This window comes from Oncorhynchus mykiss, chromosome 3, assembly GCF_057628025.1.
Source record: "Oncorhynchus mykiss isolate SJ-2025 chromosome 3, ASM5762802v1, whole genome shotgun sequence".
Classification (NCBI taxonomy): Eukaryota; Metazoa; Chordata; class Actinopteri; order Salmoniformes; family Salmonidae; genus Oncorhynchus; species Oncorhynchus mykiss.
In genome coordinates, this window is record NC_143024.1 from 12,817,921 (window position 1) to 12,843,517 (window position 25,597).

Genomic DNA, 25,597 nt, shown 5'->3' on the forward strand with positions numbered 1-25,597 from the left:
ACCTGTGGTTTATAGACTGTGGGCTGAACGTACACAAGCAGTGTTCCAAGCTGGTGCCCAGCGACTGTCAGCCAGACCTGCGCAGGATTAAGAAGGTGTTCAGCTGTGACCTCACTACCCTGGTCAAGGCCCACAACACCACACGGCCCATGGTGGTGGACATGTGTATCAAGGAGATAGAACTACGAGGTACCGTTTAGAATGTTTCTGTGACATTTAAGCCAGGTGCACCCTGCATGTTGTTAGCTAAACTGAAAGAATATTCAAATTTCAAGGTGAAAATGGATGTCTGTGATATGGTCTTGTGTGGCTCAGTTGGTAGAGAATGGCATTAGCAACGCCAGGGTTGTGGGTTCGATTCCCACGGGGGACCAGTACTTTAATGTATGCGCCCACAACTGTAAGTTGCTCTGGATAAAAGCATCTGCTAAATTACTAAAATGTATTGGCTCTCTTGGACCGGGGTTAAGGAGACTACCTAAATTAAGTGCTGTGTAAACCAATATTTTAAATTAGCATCAAATTCAATCAATAAAATGTATTTATAAATCCATTTTTACATCAGCAGATGTCAAAGTGCTTATACAGAAACCCAGCATAAAACCCCAAACAGCAAGCAATGCAGATGTAGAAGCACAGTGGCTAGGAAATACTCCCTAAAAAGGCAGGAACCTAGGAAGGAACCAGGCTCTGAGAGGTGGCCAGTCCTCTTTATGCTGTTCCAGGTAGAGATTGCTACATTTAGTGAAATAAAATTGTCCATTTGAACTGTGTTGAACTACTCTCAAAAGGGTTATTTCAACTGGACGTGTTATTTCTAAAATACAGTATATATAATAGACTTAATCAACATTTTAATCAAAATATGTCATTTCCCCAAAGTACTGTAATCTGCCTCGAGGCTCCATTGGTTGAAATAAAGGCCACCCTTGTTGAATAATTCTGTTGAGTTTATTTAGTAGAGACTGCATGGGGTGAAAGAGGGTATAGAGAGTAGAGAAAATCGACTCTCTGTGTTGCTGCTTGCAGGTCTGCAGTCTGAGGGCCTCTACAGAGTGTCTGGCTTCTCAGAACACATTGAGGACGTGAGGCTCGCCTTTGACCGAGGTTTGTGTTAACTTAATTTCCTTTGCCTCCGGGCTTAGGTCTGGTTTAAGGTTATGAGACATGAAAGTCCATAGGTTCAAATGAAAAGCACATGAGCACAGGAAAGCCGTATCAGACTGCCGGATGTCGTTATGTGAGGCGTAAAGGGCAATTATGTTGCATTGTGGTAATTGTAGTGAATATACTGCAGTCTGGTCGGTACATAATGTGCCTGGTGTGTCATCTCTGCAGATGGCGAGAAGGCAGACATCAGTGCCAATGTGTACAACGACATCAACATCATCGCTGGAGCTCTGAAGCTCTATCTGAGAGACCTGCCCATTCCAGTCATCACATTCCACGTGTACTCCAAATTCATACACGCTGCAAGTACGCACGCCCATACTTATTCCCACAATTAGCTCAATGCACCTTGGGTCTCCAGCGCAATGACTGACTGTGTACTGAGCTAAAGGCTAGGCACTAGCTTGGGGAGCTAAGGAAAATGTTCAGGTCTGTGGCACGGTTATTTATCAGGTGAATGTAACTAACAGTAGTACTTCCTCCTGGTAGAAATCCCCAACCCAGACACCAGACTGGAGGCCATCCACGAGGGGCTGCTGCAGCTCCCGCCAGCCCACTACGAGACCCTACGCTACCTGATGATGCATCTCAAGAAGTGATGAAACACACACTGCATCTGATCTTTATGGGGTTGAATCAGTGATGTAGTCTTGCATACACATATGTTGTTTCTCACCTTTCTGACTAATATAATAATCATCTTTCTCACAGGGTCACCATGTTTGAAAAGGACAATTTCATGAATTCTGAGAACCTGGGGATTGTGTTTGGTCCGACGTTAATGCAGCCGCCTGAACAGAACGCCCTGGCCACTCTGAACGACATGAGGCATCAGAAACTCATCATACAGCTCCTGATAGAGCATGAAGACGTCTTGTTTTGAAGGACTGGAGCCCTGTCTGTTGCTGGGCAGGATGGGCTGGAGCCCTGTCTGTTGCTGGGCAGGAATAGGATGTTTGATTTATTCCATACCAGAGGAATCTCAAGCCATCATGTCTGTCATCATATGAAGTGTCAAAATTTCCAAATGTTTCTATTGTGGTCAGATTTTAGCTTCCATTACTTCTCTCCCATAAGCATGAGTGTTGAAGTTGAGTCTGTGGTACGTCAGTCAGACATCATGTCTTGTTACAGTAAAAGGTCAAAGGTTGTCACATCCTGACATATTCTCCTTAAGAGGGACAAGGTACTGGATACGTCCCAAATGGGACCCTATTTTCATTACTTCTGAACAGGCCCCATAGGGCTCTGGTTAACAGTAGTGTACACTATATAGTGAGTAGGGTGCCATTTTAGAAAAAGCCATTGATTCCAACATTTCCACACACCTTTCATGGCGTCAAGTAGCCTAGCGGTAAGTGTTGGGCCAGTAAACGAAGGTTGCTGGTTTGAATACCCGAGCCGACAAGGTTAAAAATCAGTCAATGTGCCTTTGAGCAAGGCACTTAACCCTAATTTGCTCCAGGGTCGCTGTACTACCATGGCTGACCCTGTAAAACAACACATTTCACTGCCCGTTTTCCGGTGTCTGTGACAATAAAAACATGTTTCCATAATCCAGCATCATCACACTAACACATTCTTCTTGGTTGATGTCTGTCTGTATAGTGATTGTCATGCTCAAGTGTGTTCGTTGTGTGCTTCTTGGTCAATGAGTCTCATGACTCAGTAACTGTGTGATCCTGTAGGGTGAGATATGGATGGATGGTCTATGTATGAAGCACTGTGCTGATCAATTTATTTTGTGAAGATTTCTTTATGTTTTCAGCATCGTGTGCTTTTTTTCCCCCTGAAACTGATAGGTTGTCAAGGATCTGCGATGTGTTCCATTGTCAAAAAACAACAAAACCCTAAAGGAATTGGTAAACGGAGCAGGTTAAACTTGTAAGGAAATGCTTAGAAACATATTTTGAGTGGCACGGTTGAAGTTCCATCTGCAACTGTTTGCTGGTCTATAAAAATATACCGAGTTATAGTAGTATATGGTTTGGGTGAGATGTGTGTGAGCCTAAATGTTTACAGAACTTTTGAATCGAACTTCTCATTCTTTTAAATGAATTAATATAATATATATATTAATATTCATACTTTAGTGGAATACCATGGGGTAATATATGTATATACATATACACACACACTGAACAAAAATATTAACGCAGCATACAACAATTTCAACAGAATTTACTGAGTTACAGTGCAAATAAGGAAATCAGTCGCAATAACTGAATTAGGCCCTTATCTATGGAATTCATAAGACTGGGTGGGCCTATGTCCTCGCAGGCCTACCCATGGGTGCTCCCCTGCCCAATCAGAATTAGTTTTTCCCCCCACACAAGGGCTTTATTACAGACAGAAAGACTCCTCCGTTCTATCAGCTGGTCTCAGACAATCCCGCAGGTAAAGAAGCCGGATGTGGAGGTCCTGGGATGACGTGGTTACACGTGGTTGTGAGGTCAGTTGGACATACTGCCAAATTCTCTAAAAATATGCCTGCTTATGGTAGAGAAATGAACATTAAATTCTCTGGTGGACATTCCTGCAGTCAGCTTGCCAATTGCACGCTCCCTCAAAACTTGAGATATCTGTGGCATTGTGTTGTGACAAAACTGTACATTTTAGAGTGAACTTTTATAATCCCCAGCACAAGGTGCACCTGTGTAATGATCATGCTGTTTAACCAGCTTCTTGATATGCCACACCTGTCTGGTGGTTGGATTATCCTGGCAAAGGAAAAATACTCACAGGGATGTAAATAAATGTGTGCACAACATTTTAGAGAAATAAGCTTTTTGTGTGTATGGAACATTTGGGATCTTACTGGGATCTTACTGGGATCTTATTTCAGCTCATGAAACCAACACTACATGTTGCGTTTATATTTTTGTTCAGTAATAGCTACTCGTAGACTGCCAAACATCTAGTATGGGTAAGGACTAGACCTCGTAGTGTTCTGCCACTATTTGACACATACTAAAGTCAGGAAACATGAAGTGTAAATGTTCAGACCATAAAACTGCCTGGAGCAGCTATAGGTGATGTGGAGCTCGCCTTCTCCAAACAACGTCACGACGACAGAGTTTACACAATCTCTGTTTTCCATTATTGATAATAATTGAAATCCTTTCTACGAATCCATTTTATTAAAAGTATTTTTGTGATGGGTGCAATTAAGATTGTAATTTATCAAATGCTGATTTATTAAAAGGATGTAAAATGACATTTTGCTCAATCTTTTATGTGTACGTTTAGGATAGGCTACAATTCAATTGCTCAAAGCAATGTCTGCGTCATGGTGCAATGCAATGACAACACACACGTACTCTACCACACCTTCAATAGGACAACGATGGCTCAATAGCGCTGGTGCTGAAGAGAGCAACAATGGTGGACGCCCTGTACCTGAGGGTACACACATGGAATGTGTCTCAAATGGCACCCTATTCCCTATATAGTGCACTACTTTTGAACAGGTTCCATAGGACTGTGGTCAACAGTAGTGCACTATGTAGGGAATAGGGTGCCAATTTGGGACACAGCCATGATTAGTCACCCTGTTTCTAAATGTAAGGGTGTGGAGGACTTTGCATGTATTGTTTCTTCTGTGTGTCTAGTTCTCAGATACTGTGTTACTCTGGCTGTCAGGTCAGGTATTCTTCCTGCAGGCTTCCAGGGAGGTAACTTCTCTCCCAGTTTTACGTGAACCAATCAGGTGTGCATGGGTGGGGTTTTGTTTGTAGGCGATATAGACAGCTGTATTCCGATACCTGTAACATTTGTTGCCTCTCAGTGACAAGGAATACATCAGAAGTCAGTTATTTACAGTCGTTTTTCTACTTAAAACATTGGCCTTCGTGTAGATTCAAGCCTTGATTGGATGTTGTAGATTGAGTCTTCCAAGTGGATGCAGCTGTAAACAACTTGGAATCTACACGGTCTTAGAAGGTCTGTGTGCGGGTCATGTTGTCCTCAGCCGAGGACTAACCTCACGTTGAACCCCCTTGGAGATACTAAAGGAGACACCAGAGGGCTGAAAACATACAGGTGAGTTGATGGCAGGTGTATGACATATTATCCCTCATGGCTGATCACAAACGTATAGCATGTTTACATGACAGCTATATGAACATGACTTCCTATATTTTCTATTATTGATATAATTTTTATGGCATGATTGATTCTTTCTTCTCAACACCAGTTTGTCTATATTGACATACACTAATGCATCTTGCAGGTGAAACTTAATGGTCCAGATATGGCAGCGCCTGTGAGATACCCTTGGTGGAGAGCATTTGTGACAAGGAAGAGTATTCCAACAACCCAAGAATCTGGTGAGACCCAACCTTCTGGGGAGAAGATGTCTGCTATCTCCTCCAAATCTACCCCGGACTCAAAGGGAAAGGAAACCTTCCCAGATGCCGAAGCCTTTGACGATGCAGAGTTTGAGCCAATGTTCAATGAGAAAACCTGTAGACGGAATCTCAAAGTTTCACGTTCTGGACGTTTTAAGGAGAACAGAAGAGTACGGGGGACCATACCTGACAATAACAACTTCAGTGGAAGTGTTGCTGCGACTGCTGTTGCTAAGTAGTCCAGGCTACATCATGATCATTATACCTGCCAGACCGCAACCTGTTATGGAGCATGGAGCATTGATGATGAAATATGAATATATTTTGAGGCATTTTTTAAAGATATAACTTTCATAATGTTCATCAATTGCGCCTATCACCAGGTTAATATATTAGGTATACACCTAATTCATAATATGTCTAGGCCAATGAAGCATGGATACGGAATAGTTATGAAGTATCAAATAATTGTAAAGAATGATTTCATAATCATTTAATAGTGAATTCGGGAAATAGCTCCGTCCGGGACTCAAACCAGGGTCCGGTAACTGTCAAGCCAAGACCTTAATGCCAAGAGTTCTGGGTTAAGGTTACAATATTACCACCTTCCTTCAGGAGAGTGTCCCCACACTTCTCTATACCAAGTCTCTCTCATGTGTACACGCCTCTCAAATGGGCTCACGGGCACCATCCCACTTCACTAGGTGTGGGTTAAGGTTTCCTACAATATCAATTTTCAAGTATGTTTTCATATTTCATACACACACAGCCTAAAGCACATGGTATCTAATGTTACAAATATATCCAGCCAGGGTCAATTACTTATTTTGTCATTTGTTTGAATTGGTTTTTGTGTGTTTGTTTTCTTGACATGAAGAACTTGAGGTGGTTTGATATGAAGGACTTGAGGTGGTTTGATATGAAGGACATGAGGTGGTTTGATATGAAGGACTTGAGGTGGTTTGATATGAAGGACTTGAGGTGGTTTGATATGAAGGACTTGAGGTGGTTTGATATGAAGGTCTTGAGGTGGTTTGATATGAAGGACTTGAGGTGGTTTGATATGAAGGTCTTGAGGTGGTTTGATATGAAGGACTTGAGGTGGTTTGATATGAAGGACATGAGGTGGTTTGATATGAAGGACTTGAGGTGGTTTGATATGAAGGACATGAGGTGGTTTGATATGAAGGACTTGAGGTGGTTTGATATGAAGGACTTGAGGTGGTTTGATATGAAGGACATGAGGTGGTTTGATATGAAGGACTTGAGGTGGTTTGATATGAAGGACTTGAGGTGGTTTGATATGAAGGACTTGAGGTGGTTTGATATGAAGGACTTGAGGTGGTTTGATATGAAGGACTTGAGGTGGTTTGATATGAAGGACATGAGGTGGTTTGATATGAAGGACTTGAGGTGGTTTGATATGAAGGACTCACATACAACCAAACCTTATTTAGATCATGTTGGATTAATCTGATTCTGTTCATACTGTACTAGGCTACCTAAGGCCTAGTATGCACTAATGCAGTGGTTCCTAACCATTTTTTGGTTACTGTACCACCAACTGAATTTTGCTCTGCCTAGAGTACCCGCTCATGTGTATTTTACCAGTAAACCTATGGTCTCATGAGTCTTCTCAAGTACCCCTGTGGATAGACCAGGTACACCCAGGGGTCTTAGTACCACTGGTTGGGAACCACTGCAGTAATGAACTGTTACAGAGGATGTGAATGAAGGATATGCCAGCATGTACATTAGCTAGTGTTCAGGATTGTAAGATTACATTTAGTTGTTTACATCACATAATACTTTAAATGTAAAAAATAAAAATAAACATATATTTTGTACTGCAATGTACGTACGTACACACACACACACACACACACACTCACTCAGGAGTTACATATGACGTTAATACACCTTTGTTACATATTTATTGTGGATAATATATTTACTATTTAGTCACGATCTCAAAATATCTGTTTTGAATGGACTATGCCTTCTGTCATCATTGTTACCAGTCTGCTAAAAGTTTACTTCAGAGATGTATATGAAGAAAAAACATCTACAATATTGTAAATAAATGTGTAAATATGTTATTTGGTTTACTTTGTGTTTTATTTTCACTTAATAACAGATATGGTGAAGAAAGCTAAATACATCTTAATGTCTAAATACATCTCAAATAAAATAAAATTTTATTTGTCACACATACATATTTAGCAAATGTTATTGCGGGTATAGCAAAACGCTTATGTTCCTAGTTCCAACAGTAATATCTAACAATCCAAAACAATACACACATCTAAAAAGTAAAAGAATTGGAATTAAGAAATATATACATATTAGGATGGAAGTCTAAATACATCTAAAAGTCGAAATACACCTAGAAGTCTAAATACACCTAGAAGTCTAAAAGTCTAAATACATCTAAAAGTCTAAATACACCTAGAAGTCTAAAAGTCTAAATACATCTAAAAGTCTAAATACACCTAGAAGTCTAAATACACCTAGAAGTCTAAATACACCTAGAAGTCTAAAAGTCTAAATACACCTAGAAGTCTAAATACACCTAGAAGTCTAAATACATCTAGAAGTCTAAATACACCTAAAAGTCTAAATACATCTAGAAGTCTAAATACACCTAGAAGTCTAAATTCACCTAAAAGTCTAAATACACCTAGAAGTCTAAATACACCTAGAAGTCTAAATACACCTAGAAGTCTAAATACACCTAGAAGTCTAAATTCACCTAAAAGTCTAAATACATCTAAAAGTCTAACTACACCTAGAAGTCTAAAAACACCTAGAAGTCTAAATACACCTAGAAGTCTAAATACATCTAGAAGTCTAAATACACCTAAAAGTCTAAAAGTCTAAATACATCTAGAAGTCTAAATACACCTAGAAGTCTAAATACACCTAGAAGTCTAAATACACCTAGAAGTCTAAATTCACCTAAAATTCTAAATACATCTAGAAGTCTAAATACACCTAGAAGTCTAAATTCATCTAAGTCTAAAAGTCTAAATACACCTAAAAGTCTAAAAGTCTAAATTCACCTAAAAGTCTAAATACATCTAGAAGTCTAAATACACCTAGAAGTCTAAATACACCTAGAAGTCTAAATACACCTAGAAGTCTAAATTCATCTAAAAGTCTAAATACATCTAGAAGTCTAAATACACCTAGAAGTCTAAATTCACCTAAAATTCTAAATACATCTAGAAGTCTAAATACACCTAGAAGTCTAAATTCACCTAAAAGTCCAAATACATCTAGAAGTCTAAATACACCTAGAAGTCTAAATACACCTAGAAGTCTAAATACATCTAGAAGTCTAAATACACCTAGAAGTCTAAATACACCTAGAAGTATAAATACATCTAAAAGTCTAAATACATCTAAAAGTCTAAATTCACCTAAAAGTCCAAATACATCTAAAAGTCTAAATACACCTAGAAGTCTAAATACACCTAGAAGTCTAAATACACCTAGAAGTATAAATATATCTAGAAATCTAAATACATCTAGATGTCTATACACATTTAGAATTTTCAAGATTCTGGTTTATTCTGGTTTCTAGAAGATCAATGGATGCATGACCTCGAACCACACAATAGATGTAGCCATTGTCATTGTTCTATTGCTAGGCCTCTGGGTGTGGTGAAATGTTTAGACAGCAGCTTCCCTGGGGCTACTGGGGTTATTTTTAAATCATACATTCTTGCCTTTTAGAGCACCATTATTAGAAACAGAATTACCTTGGCTTATTACAATAAATTATTGATAGATCCGAATGACCAGTTCCTCCTTACTGGATTCAAGGTAGCTACTGTAACTCATTATGGTTCATGTGAACGGCATGGTTGCTAATGACAGTGCCAGGACCTGATAATGGCTGCTAATGACAGTGCCAGGACCTGATAATGGCTGCTAATGACAGTGCCAGGACCTGATAATGGCTTCTAATGACAGTGCCAGGACCTGATAATGCTTGCTAATGACAGTGCCAGGATCTGATAATGGTTGCTAATGACAGTGCATTGACCTGATAATGGCTTCTAATGACAGTGCCGGGACCTGATAATGGCTGCTAATGACAGTGCCAGGATCTGATAATGGTTGCTAATGACAGTGCCAGGACCTGATAATGGCTGCTAATGACAGTGCCAGGACCTGATAATGGCTGCTAATGACAGTGCCAGGACCTGATAATGGTTGCTAATGACAGTGCCATGACCTGATAATGACAGTGCCGGGACTGGATAATGGCTGACTGACGACCTTATTTAAGTGAAATGTACAGTATAAAGGAATGATCTGGTTAATTATTTTTCAACTCAGATTCATGCAGAAGTACATACTGTATTCCCCGCTGCTCTATGTAATCTGCTTATTCACCCGTGTTACAGATGGTGTGAAAAAGGGGGACAAATATTTGTGATGGAATGGCTTCTGTGAGCTTTTCACTTCAACTGTTCTCTCCAAGTAAGCAAAGGAGTTGTTCTGGACTTTGGGTATTGGTATGAAAACAGAAGAAAGAGCGCCCTCTACTGTTCATCCTGTACTCTACTATCAGTGCCTCTCTAGGCCTTGGTGGCACAGTTGCAACTTGGCCATGTTTGCCATGGGGTGTGGGGAGTACATGACTCTCCTGAGAGATTTATGAAAAGGCATTTTATTTCAGTGGCTGACAAATACAGATATTCTTATGAATACTGTATGATACTTTACAAACTGGTGACCCCATCATTCACCATCAACCTTGTACTTGAACTAAAGACTAACACAAAAATATGTATCTATACAGAAAATCATTGAAATGAATGTGAATAACTGTACATGGGTCACATTGGGTAGAAATGCAGTGGATGGATTTAGTGTTCTCTATGATACGTCTTCAAGGCAGTTGGGGAGGCAGGTAGCCTAGTGGTTAGAGTGTTAGGCCAGTAACCGAAAGGTTGCTGGATCAAATCTATTGTTCTGCCCCTGAACAAGGCAGTTAACCCACTGTTCCCCGGTAGACCGTCATTGTAAATAAGAATTTGTTCAAGTCACTGACTTGCCTAGTAAAATAAAAACATAAAAAAATGGCATTTTCATACCCGCAAAACCCTGAAAACTACCCATATCACATAAATATAAAGCAGTAAATCCTGAGCGCTCCTCAGAACACTTTAATTGTACGTTCATGACCGATTAAACAGTTAAAATGTCATGTTAATAGGAGTAAAGGCTGGTTTATACCTGGGCTAACGACACAGACAGTCGCTTGACCTACTATAAACCAATTTCAGACTTCTACAGCTCATTATGTTTGTAGGTAGACTCTCTAGAAGATATGAATAAGTCCTGCACCATCGCCTCATGACGCGTGTAGGGTAGCCATGTCTTTCAAACTCTTTCTTCCTTCACCTGTCACAGAGAAAACATAAAACCCTCACATTAACAAACACCTCATCTCTGTAACCCAGAAGTCAAATAATCTGCCTACAGGAGATTAACAATCACTAGACCTGGGTTCAAATACTGGGCTTGATTGAGTTTATCCTGGTCTAACAGTATCGCTGTAGCTTGCTTAACAGTATCACTTCCTTCCTTAGGTACCCTGTCCCTTACTGAGCTCGAACCAGGGATCCTCTGCCTCGCAAAAACATGAGTCACATGTAGCTTGTGACTGGAGGGTCCACTAATCCCTGCCGTGTGTAGAGTCCTTTGATGCCTACATCTGGTTTGGAGAGCCTCCAGTCATCGTTTCAATCTATTTCCTGGAACGACTCATGGGGACCTGGGACCGTTCCGAATCTCCATGATCTCAATGTCAAAGATCAACGTCCTCTCAGGGGGATTTTACCTGACAAAATACACGTGAACAATATAACACGATGGCTGTTTCCCAAATGCCATCCTATTCCCTAGTGGACTTATTTCATCCAGAGCGCTCTAGTCAAAAGTAAAGCATTGTCCCATTTGTGGTGCATCCGATGACATTGACCCTTGACACAAAATAATCACCTAGCGAATTAAAGTAATTATGGATTTCAGTGCTTCAGGAGATCACACTAACGTTCACACTAATGATCAGGCTAATGTTCTGTAATTGGGTATGAAGGGTTAGGTAAGCACTAGGCTACTGGTAGTCATAGGTTAATACATGTGCAATACCTTTTCCCTCTTTGCCATAGGCCAGAGCTGGGGGGGCTAATGAGCTCCCTCCTCCCTCCTGGACACATGTTCTTCAGCCCCTTATCCCAACCATTGATCACCTCTCAGATCCCCAGGGTGAACCACACTGGCTTCTTGTCCCTGTGGTTACAGCTGACAAGAGTCACACAGATCCATCATAGTGTTCTTAAAGAAAAATCAGTAACCACTAAATTAAAGGACGATTTCACACCAGTGGCAGCTGGTGGGAGGAGCAATGGGAGGATGGGCTCATTGTCATAGCTGGAATGGAATTCATGGAACAGAGTCAAACATGTAGTTTCCATATACTTGATACCGTTCATTCCAGCCATTAAAATGAGCCCATCCTCCTATAGCTTCTCTCACCAGCCTCCTCTGGTTCACACGCAAAAACACAGTTCTGGCATGCACCATTTTTAGGATTGTATTAATGGTGGACTAATTGACAAAATACCAAAATATAATTTGATTGGACTGTCCCTTTAACCAAACGGTTACTCAGAAAAACAAACACATCGATTGTCAATGTCGACAAACATGCAGGTGTTATGGGAGTATGATTAAGGGGATTCATTTGGTGGGCAACTGGTTTTTTTTTGTGCCAACTTCAAGATCCCAATTCAACCCTTGAGTATGATGGACTGGTTGACCATTGGTTAGTAGACTAAGATTGCAGCAACAGGCAACGGAACCTTATCCAATCAACAGAGCATTTCATATCGGTTTCAACAAGTCACCTGGAATGAAACATGGTGCCATTGCTCTCCAGAAATCCCTCAAAGTGCACAAGAAGTATGTCTCCATATTTCGACTTCTGAAAGCAGGCAAAGGGTTTATGCAAAACCTCAATTTTCACCACTGGTTCGGGTAGTTTAGCGCCATTCATATATATAAAAAGCACGAAAAAAATTGGCAAAAATATAAAAGTAACATTTCAGTGGTTTCTGGTTGGATAGATAGATTAATCACACCAGAGTACACAACTAAGCAGACTAGGCCTGACTAACAAGTGTGCAGCAAACTTGTATGGAGTCTAGCCCAATTGATAGCTAGCTACGTGGCAGTCAAACTGACAGGGGTACTTGCAAAATGTTCACTTGTGAGACCATCTTTTTTGCGATTGGAGAGAATTTTTGGAGGCCGCATCCAATTTCTAAATAGTTTCTGTTCATTGGAGGACATACATAGTTCCTCCCACATTGTCACGTCCACAGGGCCTTAAACGCAAATCCTTTGACGTCATAGAACTGGGCGGGATCTCACGCGATCACATGGAACCCCATTCATGTATGATTTACGTACTTTTCTGTCGTATCCAAATGAAAATCCGAAAATCTTACTTGGGAATGAAATTGAGTCTCCAGGATCAGCTGTGGCCGGCGTATTGTTCTAGTAAACAAGTAATGAACCTCAGAAACAGATGAAGAATGGAGGGAATCCTATTCAAGTGGACAAATTACATAAGTGGTAAGAAGAAACTAAGCAGCTAACTGAGCTTCTGAATAAGTCAGCTTTGAATCAGATTGTTAGCTAGCTAGCTAACAACTAGCTGGACAGGTAATCAGCCAGAAAAACAACATGATCTAACCTTAGCTAGCTAGTTAGCTAATTGTCATTGGATGGCACTGAGTCATATGTCTTGCTCTGTTAGCTAGATGGCTAGCAACTACAGGTTACAATGAATAGTAAATGTGGTTTTTCACAGTGGTCAGAGTTATCAACATCCTTTTTTCCAGGTTGGCAGCCTCGCTGGTTTGTACTGGAAGGAGGGACTTTGTCCTACTATGACTCGCAAGAGGACTCCTGGAAAGGATGCAAGGGAAGCATCAAAATCTCAGTGTGTGAAATACAAGGTTGGTACTTGGTAGCTATTATTGGCTTGGTAAAGACACAGTGGCCTGTATTATGACAACATGCTAACTGTTGCGGTCCTTTGAACTAGATAGGGCTACACCCTACTGAAGAGTCAATCTGAAGCTTAGTCTATATTGTTGTTGTCCCCAAACCTTCCATTTGAAAAACTCTTTCCCACTTCCTGCTTACCTGTGTGCCTATATACATGTGACCCATGACCCAACATATAGTGCACTCTAGTGTACAAATTAAGTGGAATATACAAAGGCAGACAAACTATAGACAACTTAACAACCACATATGATTGCCAAAATGTCTCCTACCCCAGTGGTTCCCAACCTGGGGTACTTGGCCTATCCACAGGAGTACTTGAGAAGACTCATGAGCCCATAGGCCTACTGGTAAATGGCACATGAGGGGGTGCTTCAGGGGTACTCCGGGCAGAGCTAAATTCAGTTGGTGGTACAGTAACCAAAAAAAGGTTGGGAACCACTGTCCTACACCCTTGAGTCTGCTGTTAACTGGGGTTTATCCACTTCCTGTCTTTCTCTTCCACCATCTCTCCCTACTAGTCCACTCCTCTGACTTCACACGGGTTGACCTGACCATCCCTGGAGAACAGTACTTCTACCTCAGAGCCATCAACGCAGCGGAGAGGCAGAAATGGCTGGTCGCATTGGGATCTGCCAAGGCCTGCCTCACAGACAACCGAACCAAGAGAGAGAAAGGTAAGGTGATAGCTTTGGGTTACTCCACACAAGTCTGAAAACACAATAGCTTGACTGAAACACGATTTCATGCTGCTGTGTGGGTATTTGGCTTGGTTTTACCTGTTGTAGCCTGGTGCCTACCATGGACATGTAGGTGTACCTGTTAAAAGCTATCCAACTGACTTCATGAAATTAATGTGTTTATATTCCTCAACTGGTGGCCCGAGGGAGGGACAAATAAAATCACCCAAGTTTTCTGAGCAAAAAAACAAAAAACAAAACAAGGTGTTTATTTGTTGGACGTGAGACTGTAAAATCTGTTCCAAAGTATTCCCACATAATAGAGACGTGATTGTATAAATGTAAGCAAGGTTTGAAATGATTATGTTTTTGTCAAATATACTAGTAATGATTTTTTATTATGTTCCGGCCCAGCTCAATAAAAAAATGGTCCCGCTGCTGACTAGTTGATGATCTACAGCAAGTACGTGAGAACCTCTGCATCCCAAATGGCATCTATTCCCATATAGTGCACTACTTGCCTATTGACCCTGGTCAAAAGTAGTGCACTAAATAGGGAATAGGGTGTCATTTGGGACGTAACTAGTAAAATGAATTTCCAGGTGAACAAAAGAGAAGAGCAGTCTCCGTTAGCCAATCCTGTTTATTACAAGTTATAACAGGGAGACGCCTCCAGCACAGCAGCAGAGAAAATGTCTACCTGGCCTTCTCTGAGACTAAATCCTAATCAGCAGACAGCTGCTCTGTAAACACCAGCCCAGAAGAGCCACCAACAGAACACTGGACATTGTGTATTATAGAGAGCCACCAACAGAACACGGGACATTGTGTATTATAGAGAGCCACCAACAGAACACAGGACATTGTGTATTATAGAGAGCCACCAACTGGACATTGTGTATTATAGAGAGCCACCAACAGAACACGGGACATTGTGTATTATAGAGAGCCACCAACTGGACATTGTGTATTATAGAGAGCCACCAACTGGACATTGTGTATTATAGAGAGCCACCAACTGGACATTGTGTATTATAGAGAGCCACCAGCAGAACACTGGACATTGTGTATTATAGAGAGCCACCAACAGAACACGGGACATTGTGTATTATAGAGAGCCACCAACTGGACATTATGTATTATAGAGAGCCACCAACAGAACACTGGACATTGTGTATTATAGAGAGGGAAATGTATGCAGAGAATGATCTTTATTCATCTTAAATATTCACCTAACACAACCAAGGATATTTTCAAGAAGCGACATCGCGTCTCTCTCTCTCTCCCTCAGAGCACCAGGAGAACACAGAGGCTCTTAAGACCAAGATGTCAGAGTTGAGGCTGTACTGTGACCTTCTCCTCCAGCAAGTTAACCAGATCAAGGACAGTGAGGAGACTGAGGAGGTAAGACAGAGGGCAGGGTGAGGTTTCAATGGACTATTTACTCTCTGTGCAACCAGAACCTTTTCTCACTGAGTTCAGTATGTATGCTCTGTTTGAATCGCCAGTGGATTATGTTGCAATGCAAATGGCCAGTCACTTTTACAGCACAAGCAAGGGATAAGCAATCTGCTTAGGAGTTGATGGTTGTGTATATCTGTGTGTCTGTTTCAGGCTGGGGAGAACCCTGGCACCATGGTGAAATCTACATGCACCACCTTCATCAAGACGTTGGAGGAGTGCATGCTGATCGCCAACCGCACCTTCAGCTCAGACCAGGTCACAAAGACCCCACCCGGGTCACCTCCCGTGGCAACCATCAAACCCCAGAAGGTACCGGCGTACACATAGAGATGCCAAAGGTTTTTTATAACTAAACCAAGATAGACCACCACCATATTTGGTAGTGAGTGGAAACACGTTTTATAAGTCTGAGAGAAGTGGAAAAAGATTCTTTAGTTGTTAATTTTCTCAAAATCTAAAGGCTCAACCTAGATTGGAGCCAATATCTTAAGTATTTTTTTAATGTTACCCCCCTTTTCATGGTGTCCAATTGTTAGTAGTTACTATCTTGTCTCATCGCTACAACTCCGTACGGGCTCGGGAGAGACGAAGGTCGAAAGCCATGCGTCCTCCGAAACACAACCCAACCAAGCCGCACTGCTTCTTAACACAGCGACGACCCGGAAGCCAACCCGGAAGCCAGCCTCACCAATGTGTCGGAGAACACCGTGCGCGATGAGACCGGGATATCCCTACCGGCCAAACCCTCCCTAACCCGGACGACGCTAGGTCGCGGCCGGCTGCGACAGAGCCTGGGCTCGAACCCAGAGTCTCTGGTGGCACATGTAGTGCACTAGACCCCTGCGCCACCCGGGAGGCCACTAAATCTTAAGTAGTTTAACATGTTATTACTCCAACCTCGTGACAAAAGGATGTTTTCATTTTTGTCAAAAACAACTTATCTATCGAAGGACTACCGTTTGATTTGACGGCCTCAGTTTGGTGCAAGACGACGGTGATTCTACACATGAGCTTAGCCAGCCAACGTTTTATCTTCATACTGCTCTGTCTTTGGCTAATGTGCAATTTTTTTGTTGTTCCACAGGTCAAACCTGTCAATCAATCAAATCAGGAAAAGTAGGTGGCTCTCTTTTCAGAAGTTTGGTTTGAAGCTAACTTTTTCCTCACGGTCTCAACCTTTACACCAGCAGTCCCTTATCTCCATCTTCCATGAATTGCTACATGTCCACTAACTGCATGAAACTACAGCATTAGATATGTATCCATGATAACTCTGTGGCCGGGATGTGGGGGGTTATTGTCTTGTTCTCTGGGATGTAGGGGGTTATTGTCTTGTTCTCTGGGATGTGGGGGGTTATTGTCTTGTTCTCTGGGATGTAGGGGGTTATTGTCTTGTTCTCTGGGATGTAGGGGGTTATTGTCTTGTTCTCTGGGATGTAGGGGGTTATTGTCTTGTTCTCCGGGATGTAGGGGGTTATTGTCTTGTTCTCTGGGATGTGGGGGGTTATTGTCTTGTTCTCCGGGATGTAGGGGGTTATTGTCTTGTTCTCTGGGATGTGGGGGGTTATTGTCTTGTTCTCTGGGATGTAGGGGATTATTGTCTTGTTCTCCGGGATGTGGGGGGTTATTGTCTTGTTCTCTGGGATGTAGGGGGTTATTGTCTTGTTCTCCGGGATGTAGGGGGTTATTGTCTTGTTCTCTGGGATGTAGGGGGTTATTGTCTTGTTCTCTGGGATGTAGGGGGTTATTGTCTTGTTCTCTGGGATGTAGGGGGTTATTGTCTTGTTCTCTGGGATGTAGGGGATTATTGTCTTTTTCTCCGGGATGTAGGGGGTTATTGTCTTGTTCTCTGGGATGTAGGGGGTTATTGTCTTGTTCTCTGGGATGTAGGGGGTTATTGTCTTGTTCTCTGGGATGTGGGGGGGCTTAATTGTCTTTTTCTCCAGACACAGGGAGTGTAAAGAAATCTCAGGAGGATCTGTAACACATGACAACCAGAGCCTTGACTCTGGAGCAGAGGGACCAGACCAACGAGACGGACCAGACACGCTCCCTGAGAGAACCACCCAAACACCCCCAACAGGTCTCTCATTTAAATACACTTGCCCTTTCAAATGTACATGTATACACACACACACCCTGTATGTGAACCAGACTCACCTCCAAAGCATGAGACCTTTTACTGCTCACCATGCAGGAGTCCTGTAGAAAGAGGACCAGCTGAAGTTGGCAATGTCTTCTAGAGTTCTGTAGAAAGAGGACCAGCTGAAGTTGACAATGTCTTCTAGAGTTCTGTAGAAAGAGGACCAGCTGAAGTTGGCAATGTCTTCTAGATGGGAGACAATGATTTATTATATTTATCTTAACATTGATTAAAATAATGGACCCCAATGTACAAAGCTAGATGTATCACTGGCACTTGATAAATGTGGAACTTAGAAAGTGCTTCTTTCACAATATGGCACACCTAGATACTTTTAAGGTAGTGGTTTAGAGTTCTCCTTGAAATGACATTGACAATTTCTGCTTGAATGGGTTTCACATGCTAGTTGCTATGGCTCATACATGCCAACTGGAACAGAACATTTGTGAACATGTTGTGTGTCTCTCTGTGCCATACAGAAAATAGCCCAGTCGGCGGGGACCCCCAGGTCCCAGAGGAGTCTGCAGTGGAAGAGGAGGCCACTACCCAAACCACCCACACAAACCCTGACCCAGAACACACCGAACAACCAGCACAGCAGGAAGAGGAGGAGGAGGAGGAATTCAAAGAGGTGGAGCAGGAAATGAGCAACGCCCAAGAAGAAGAGAACCAGGAAGTGACCCAGAACCAACAGGAAGCTGTCACTGACCAAGAGGAAGCCAAGCTGGAGGAGGAGCAGCCTGCCCAGCCACAGGGAGAAGAGGAGACGACAGAGCAGGTGGACACATTCTTCAGTACGATGAGTCACAGGTATGGGGACACACCGCAGGAGGGACACATACTGTAGACCTTACGGTGTAGGGTGAAGTTGACCCTAGAATGCTGATCTGTGGTCAGTTTTGCATTTCCCCCACTAATGGTTAAAGGGATAGTTCGGGGTTTTGGCAATGTAGCGTTAGCTCAAAGACTGGAAGTCTTGGGTATCTGCTAGCATGCTAGCTGATGCAGAAGACCTTTTCTTTGCGCTAAGCTAGTTAGCATTGGCTCACGAAACTACCTCCATCTTCCTTCATATTGAACGCATAGACATCATTGTATTAAGGTAAAATATTTAGCTAAATATCTTGAAATAAGAGAAATGACTTGTATTAAGCATGTTTTTGGTTAGAATATGCACAATTAGCCTGGTACGGGGGAAAAAAGAAGGAAAAGTCTACATAAGATGTTTAGGCTTGCCTAGATTTCACTTGTTGCATTGTGGGAGGGGAAGCTGATGATAGATCTGTAACTCGGGGAAAACTTCACCCCAGAGTGTAGGTGTTTTACTACTGCGGCCAATGCTAATATTTCACAAGCAGTAACTAGACAGAACAAGGGCCAACACATACACTAATCGATTAATCCCCATATTTCCTATAATTATTCTAGGTACTGTAATGATGTTGATTCCACAATGAGGTATTTATTGTTGAGATTCATGTATTTAGTGTGTTCAGATTATGCTGCAAATTGTGCTACTCTGATATATACTGTTTAGGCCCAATGCTAATGCTTTGGGTATGAAAGGGCAAAGGTCATTTTTCCATGCCTGTGCGAAAACAAAAAGGGTGAACTAGCCTGGTCCCAGATCTTTGTGCTCTTGCCAACTCTGTTGCTGTTAATGACTGACTAGGGTAAAACAGAGCAAGTTTTTTGTTGACTTTTTAAACCCATGTGAACATATAACACGTTTTACACTGGTGTGTTCTCGGTTGATCACATGACTATTACAGAGATGCCCTCATCTGATTTTGGGGTTGTTGTTTTTTTTGGTAATCATTTCACTCTTTCTTTTCATTTTCATTTTGATGACATTTGAAAGCCCCTTTTTAACAGTGTTATTCAGCATTAAGATTTTAACGATCATAACCGTGAATTGAATGATCATAACCGTGATGTTCACTTGTGATATTACAGTATTCCAGTGACGGGGAGAGACAATGTAAGCAGTGTTAACGTGTTTAAGTGCAGTAAACATCCTACACAGAACTAGTGAAAAGGAAATCCTTCGAACAACGCCGTAGAGGTTGGGGAACATAGCGGATATGCTTCTGATACATTAGAACTATTTATTATACAGGTGTATCTAAGTTAGAGAACTCAAAACGAGTATCAAATCACCCAATAGCCTGACAGCATGGTCTTGTGTGGTCTTTGGCTCTGGTTGTATCTGTTTCTTTTCTGTTTTGGTTTGATTGAATGAAATAAAGGTTGTCGATGCTGGACCTCACTAATATCTCCCCTTGTTTGAATCTCTCTGACTTCTCTTTAGATTTAGTGATATAAGACTGGACGGTGACAGTGGTATTCCTACACAAGCCTTTTTGGACTCATGCTATGCAATAGTGCCTGTATTAGGTAGGACGGTCACTTCACTCCTCTCTGTCTCTTCCTCCATCTTTTGTGAAACATGTTGTAAATAATATTTTCCACCTGGTGGTGGTGCATGCTCTGTCCATGTTTCCTTCCTTCAGTCTCCTCTCCTCTCACACGTCCATACTGTTCTCCTCGTCTGCATCTAATTGATCCTCCTATTGGATGTTCTCTGGTTGACTGGAGGCATTTCTTTCTCTTACTAATCAAGTGGGTGGGTTTCCTGGGAGGGAGGGTGTGTGTATGTGAGTCTGGAGTGTGTAATCCATCTTGAAGTCATACAACAGCCCTCTGTCCATTGTTCGTGTGATCCGACCGTAATGCATGTCACTGTGATAAACTATAGAGAGCTACGGGTATGTATTGTATGTTACACACATTGCTCTGGATCCTCCAGGCTTACGATCTCTTCCATGTTATACTTAGAATTTACTCTTCTATTGAAGTCTACATCAATAATTTGTAATGGTTACTGCGGAAGGGGGGGGGGGGGGGGCCGGACCGGACACAGATTAACACACATTCTTGACTCAAAAGCATTTAATGGAGATTCTCTGTCAAACTGTTTTTTTAGTCCAGGACTAACCTTAATATGTGTCCGTGAAACCGCCCCACAAGGACAAACAATAGTGTAGCAAAAATATCCAGCTTTGAAGTGACATTGGACTCTCTCTCCTCAGACAAACTAGGATCCACAGTATTTGGTCCAGTAAAAATGGATTTTACAGGCAACATCAAGGTAAGAGGAAAGGCTGTCTTGAGTTTAGAACAATGTTAGATTTTTACATTACAGGAAATTAAAGTTAGATTAAGTTTACTAAAGCCTACCTTTTTAAAAAGCTGCTCAAATCAGCATAACGTTCTGGGTGCAGATGTTGTATAAGCCTGTCTGGTATCAACAGTTCTCTAAATGACCACAAGAGGGACTCTCCTCCCTCCATGCAGTTACAATGCGACCAAATGGACTTTTACACCCACTGGTTCTGTCCCAAATGGCACCCTATTCCCTATATACGGTAGCGCAGTACAGAAGTAGTGCACTACAGAGGGAATAGGGTCCTTAACCTGCCCTGTGAACTCTTCCGTTGGGCAGAATACACACTAAACAAATACTGTTCTAACAATTTTTGTGCTGGAAGGTGAAAGTGATGTATTGTCATTAGGCAGTGCTGTGTGTATAAAGCACTGGAACATTTCACTAGCAGAGCTTTAACAGAGTTATTTTACTCTACCGCCACCAAGAAATAACAAGCTATGGTTTCCAGTGTTGTCATGGAACAAGTAAACCTGCTAAGTGGCGACACGACACGACCAACCAGATTTAGAAACCTATAAGAACTGCTGGGGCTGCGTGACAAACGGCGCCCTATTCCCTATGTAGTGCACTACTTTTGACCAGGGCGCACATATAGTGTACTATAAAGGGAATAGGGTGCCGTTTGGTCATCAGACATTTGTCTTTATGACGACAAGTTCTTCTGTCTCTCTGTGTGGCTGTCTGTAGAAGATCCACCAGAAGCTGTCGTCGGACCCGGGCAGCTTCCCCACACTGCAGACCATAGTGCTCCACGAGGTGCAGACCGGCGTGGCCCGCGTCCGCAACTCAGCCACCGAGGCCCTGCTGTGGCTCAAACGAGGACTCAAGTTCCTCAAGGAGTTCCTGTCCCTGGTCAACTCTGGGGAAAGGGATATCCCCGGAGCGCTGGGTGAGTTAGCATCGCAACACTGTGGTACACACACACGGTTAATGGTTAGGTGATAGTCCTCTTTTGGTTTGATGTCATATAGTGTATTACGTAATGTCCTCTATTCCTAACACACTCCCCTCCCTCGTCCACTCAGGTAATGCTTATGGACGGAGTCTGCGGCAGTATCATGGATGGGTTGTGCGAGGTGTATTTGCTGTGAGTAATGCTTGATAATCAGTCTTCAAGCTCTTTTTAAGGAAGCAGTTTATAGTTGGAAAAAGTATCCCATCATAAGATCAGGCCCACTTTGGCGGGCGGGCGGGCATGTGTCTGTGCGTGCGTGTGTCTGTGCGTGCGTGCACTAAGGCTATTATAGTCAACTGAAACAAACTAATCAAGGAACAAAAACTATTTAGTAAACGGAAATAAAATAATTAACAAACCTGTTTGAAAAGCTATACTGAAACTGTTATCTTTGACTCCAAAACAAACTGAAATAAAAACTAAAATGTAGTTTTTTTTTTTGGGAGGCAAAAATGGGGTTTAAGGATTTTTTTTTCTAATGGGGTTTTCAAGCTTCTGAATCTTGCGGATCACATTGAGATTGACTTTATAATTTAAAGGGAGACTCCGCAAGACGAGGAGCAGCACTGCAGATATTGGGCGCGTTTGAGTGGTAATTCTAAAACAACCAACTGTCAAGGACTGGAGTCGGGGGGGAGGTGCATTTGCGACAGCTGAAAGTCAGACACTAATGTTCTCTAACAGCAAGGCTCAGATCAACATGGCAGCGATGCCATTGTTTATAAAAAGGTTTTCTTTATAATGTGTATATAACTCCTATATCACACACAAACTGAAATAATATTATCCTGAACAAAAATATAAATGCAACATGTAAAGTTTCCAGAAATTTTTCATAGGCACGAAAGCTTATTTCTCTGAAATTTTGTGCCCAAATTTGTTTACATTCCTGATAGTGAGCATTTCTCCCTTGCCAAGATAATCCATCCACCTGACAGATGTGGCATATCAAGAAGCTGATTAAACAGGATGATCATTACACAAGGGCACCTTGTGCTGGGGACAATAAAAAGCCACTAAAATGTGCAGTTTTGTCAAACACAATGCCACAGATGTCTCAAGTTGAGGGAGCGTGCAATTGGCATACTGACTACAGGAATGTCTACCAGAGCTGTTGCCAGAGAATTTAATCTTAATTTCTCTACCATAAGCCCCCTCCATCATTTTAGAGAATTTGGCGTCCATCCGGCCCCACAATCGCAGACCACGTATAACCACACCAGCCAGGACGTCCACAGCGTGGACACAGCGTTGTACGAGATCTTCAGTCTATTCTTGTTCTGAGAAATGAACGCTATTTCATGCGAGAAATTGCCAAGAAACTGATGAGTTTAAGAAGAGTTATTTGTTTCTGGCCATTTTGAGACTGTAATCGAACCCACAAATGTTGATGCTCCGGATACTCAACTAGTTTAAAGTAGGTCAGTTTTTTTTATTGCTTCTTCAAATCAGCACAACAGTTTTCAGCTGTGCTAACATAATTGCAAAAGGGTTTTGTAATGATCAATTAGCCTTTTAAAATTATGAACTTGGATTAGCTAACACAACGTGTCATTGGAACACAACAGTGATGGTTGCTGATAATGGGCCTATGTAGATATTCCATTAAACAAATCTGCCGTTTCCAGCTACAATAGTCATTTACAACATAAACAATGTTATTTTAATGGACAAAAAGTGCTTTTCTTTCAAAAACAAGGACATTTTCTAAGTGACCCCAAACTTTTGTAGTGTAAGTAGTGTACAGTAGTGTAAGTACAAACCTATAATAACCTTGGTGTGTTGGTGTGTGAGACTTAGTGACACTTCGTCTCTCCGTTCCCAGCTGGCCCTCCGAGCAGCGCCATCATACAGCAGCTTTGCGGCGGCTCTGGTGTCCAGAGAGGGGGAGGAACTGAAAGAAGGATTCAACACAGGCATGCACCGGGACCTGGGGGTCTACCTGCCTGCCATGGAGAAACAACTGGCCATCCTGGATGCCCTGTATGAAGAATACAACCTGGAGTCAGATGAGGTGGTCTGAGAGGAGGAGACGAGATCCCAACTGGTGGCCTGAGAGGAGGAGACGAGATCCCAACTGGTGGCCTGAGAGGAGGAGACGAGATCCCAACTGGTTGCCTGAGAGGAGGAGACGAGATCCCAACTGCTGGCCTGAGAGGAACACTACCAGAGGAGGAAGAGAGCCCTCAGACTCAGACCATCTGGGATACAGTGACCAAGGAGGAGGAGGAGGTAGAAGAGGAGAGCCCGATATGAGCCGCCGCAGCAGAGCAGTGGCTCTGGTGTACTTGATGTAGTGTACAGTACTTTAGACTCAGGCTCTTTTCCCTCCTGGAAGTCACTTCCATTATGAACAGCTGCACCATTGGTGGCTGAGATTGCACAAATATGGACTTTTACTTTAAATTGAGGCTGATATTGTTATTATTGACAGCATTATTTGACAGCCTACATAGGCTGCATGTAATGAACTGCATACAACACTGAAGAGTATAATGTAGCGGTGTTAGTATTGATCCCTGCTGAACTCCTACACCAATATACTGTATCTACATGGATGACATGCGTACCACCACCAACCCACCTCCTCCAACCCCCTCCCTCCAGAACCCACCTCCTCCTTCCCTCCAGAACCAACTCCCTCCCTCCAGAACCAACCTCCTCCCTCCCTCCAGAACCCACCTCCTCCCTCCCTCCAGAACCAACTCCCTCCCTCCAGAACCCACCCCCTCCCTCCAGAACCCACCTCCTCCTTCCCTCCAGAACCAACTCCCTCCCTCCAGAACCCACCTCCTCCCTCCCTCCAGAACCCACCTCCTCCCTCCCTCCAGAACCCACCTCCTCCCTCCCTCCAGAACCCACCTCCTCCCTCCAGAACCCACCTCCTCCCTCCAGAACCCCCCTCCCTCCAGAACCATTCTCATTCTCTCACATTGTCTCATCTACAAATGTATTGTTTACCAAGTGACATTAACATGAACTATTATTTTCCTCCTTATCGTAATCATTTAAATGTAGTCTTTATGAGTAACTTATGGAATAAACCATGTTCTATATGGATGGGAAATGTCCATGTTTTAATGTATAGGGTTCGACTGAGGTGCCAACTGAAGTGGGATATATAGCAAGGCCTTGATTCAAAATGTATTAACAATCATGGTGGATAGATTGTTATTGTCTTCTATTAGCTGACTTTCCTCTCTGTGACTGATGTTGTGGGTTAAGAATAATACAACGGGGATCATCATAGAGGCAGTCTAACTTTGGCCTCTTAGTTCTGGACATTAATTCAGTCTTGTTATAGATGCACTGAACCATTTGGACAAAGCAGGAATAACTGACCGATGTGCAATAGGCTGATTCCTTGTTGTGAATAATTTCTAGTGTTAATGCTAATGTTTTTGTATCTCACAATTTCAGAACACATTTTATACGAATGTACATAAGATGGCATTTTTACATATGTATTAAACTTGATGAAATCGTGAATGGCTATGTTTTGGTCATTTGGAT

General features: G+C 42.3%; 2 protein-coding genes and 2 long non-coding RNA genes across 4 annotated transcripts in view; 3 read left to right on the forward strand and 1 right to left on the reverse strand.

Annotated features, from left to right (window-relative positions):
- Nucleotides 1–4,389, forward strand: part of LOC149984378 (beta-chimaerin-like) — a 57,451-nt gene extending 53,062 nt beyond the window's left edge. The window contains exons 9-13 of the mRNA XM_090221066.1: nucleotides 16–189; nucleotides 1,030–1,107; nucleotides 1,339–1,476; nucleotides 1,660–1,765; nucleotides 1,882–4,389. Coding sequence (XP_090077192.1) covers nucleotides 16–189; nucleotides 1,030–1,107; nucleotides 1,339–1,476; nucleotides 1,660–1,765; nucleotides 1,882–2,053 — 668 coding nt within the window. The 3' untranslated portion in view covers nucleotides 2,054–4,389. The remainder of the gene's footprint in view (nucleotides 1–15; nucleotides 190–1,029; nucleotides 1,108–1,338; nucleotides 1,477–1,659; nucleotides 1,766–1,881) is intronic.
- Nucleotides 4,390–4,786: 397 nt separating this feature from the next.
- On the forward strand, nucleotides 4,787–7,618 carry LOC149984379 (uncharacterized). Its single transcript, XR_016492031.1, has 2 exons — nucleotides 4,787–5,211; nucleotides 5,402–7,618. It is a non-coding gene; the product is annotated as an uncharacterized LOC149984379 (long non-coding RNA).
- A 1,984-nt stretch (nucleotides 7,619–9,602) lies between these two features.
- LOC149984380 (uncharacterized) lies at nucleotides 9,603–12,584 on the reverse strand. The gene is made up of 3 exons (XR_016492032.1): nucleotides 12,446–12,584; nucleotides 11,688–11,840; nucleotides 9,603–10,937 (listed from the first exon to the last, which is right to left on the reverse strand). It is a non-coding gene; the product is annotated as an uncharacterized LOC149984380 (long non-coding RNA).
- On the forward strand, nucleotides 12,217–25,573 carry LOC118960363 (pleckstrin homology domain-containing family A member 8). The gene is made up of 13 exons (XM_090221087.1): nucleotides 12,217–13,175; nucleotides 13,445–13,561; nucleotides 14,135–14,290; nucleotides 15,585–15,697; nucleotides 15,908–16,066; nucleotides 16,842–16,873; nucleotides 17,704–17,840; nucleotides 18,380–18,710; nucleotides 20,212–20,297; nucleotides 20,993–21,051; nucleotides 21,817–22,018; nucleotides 22,155–22,216; nucleotides 23,910–25,573. Exons 1-13 carry the CDS (start codon nucleotides 13,136–13,138, stop codon nucleotides 24,105–24,107), a joined length of 1,692 nt encoding a protein of 563 aa, XP_090077213.1. The 5' UTR covers nucleotides 12,217–13,135; the 3' UTR covers nucleotides 24,108–25,573.
- Nucleotides 25,574–25,597: the final 24 nt, after the last annotated feature.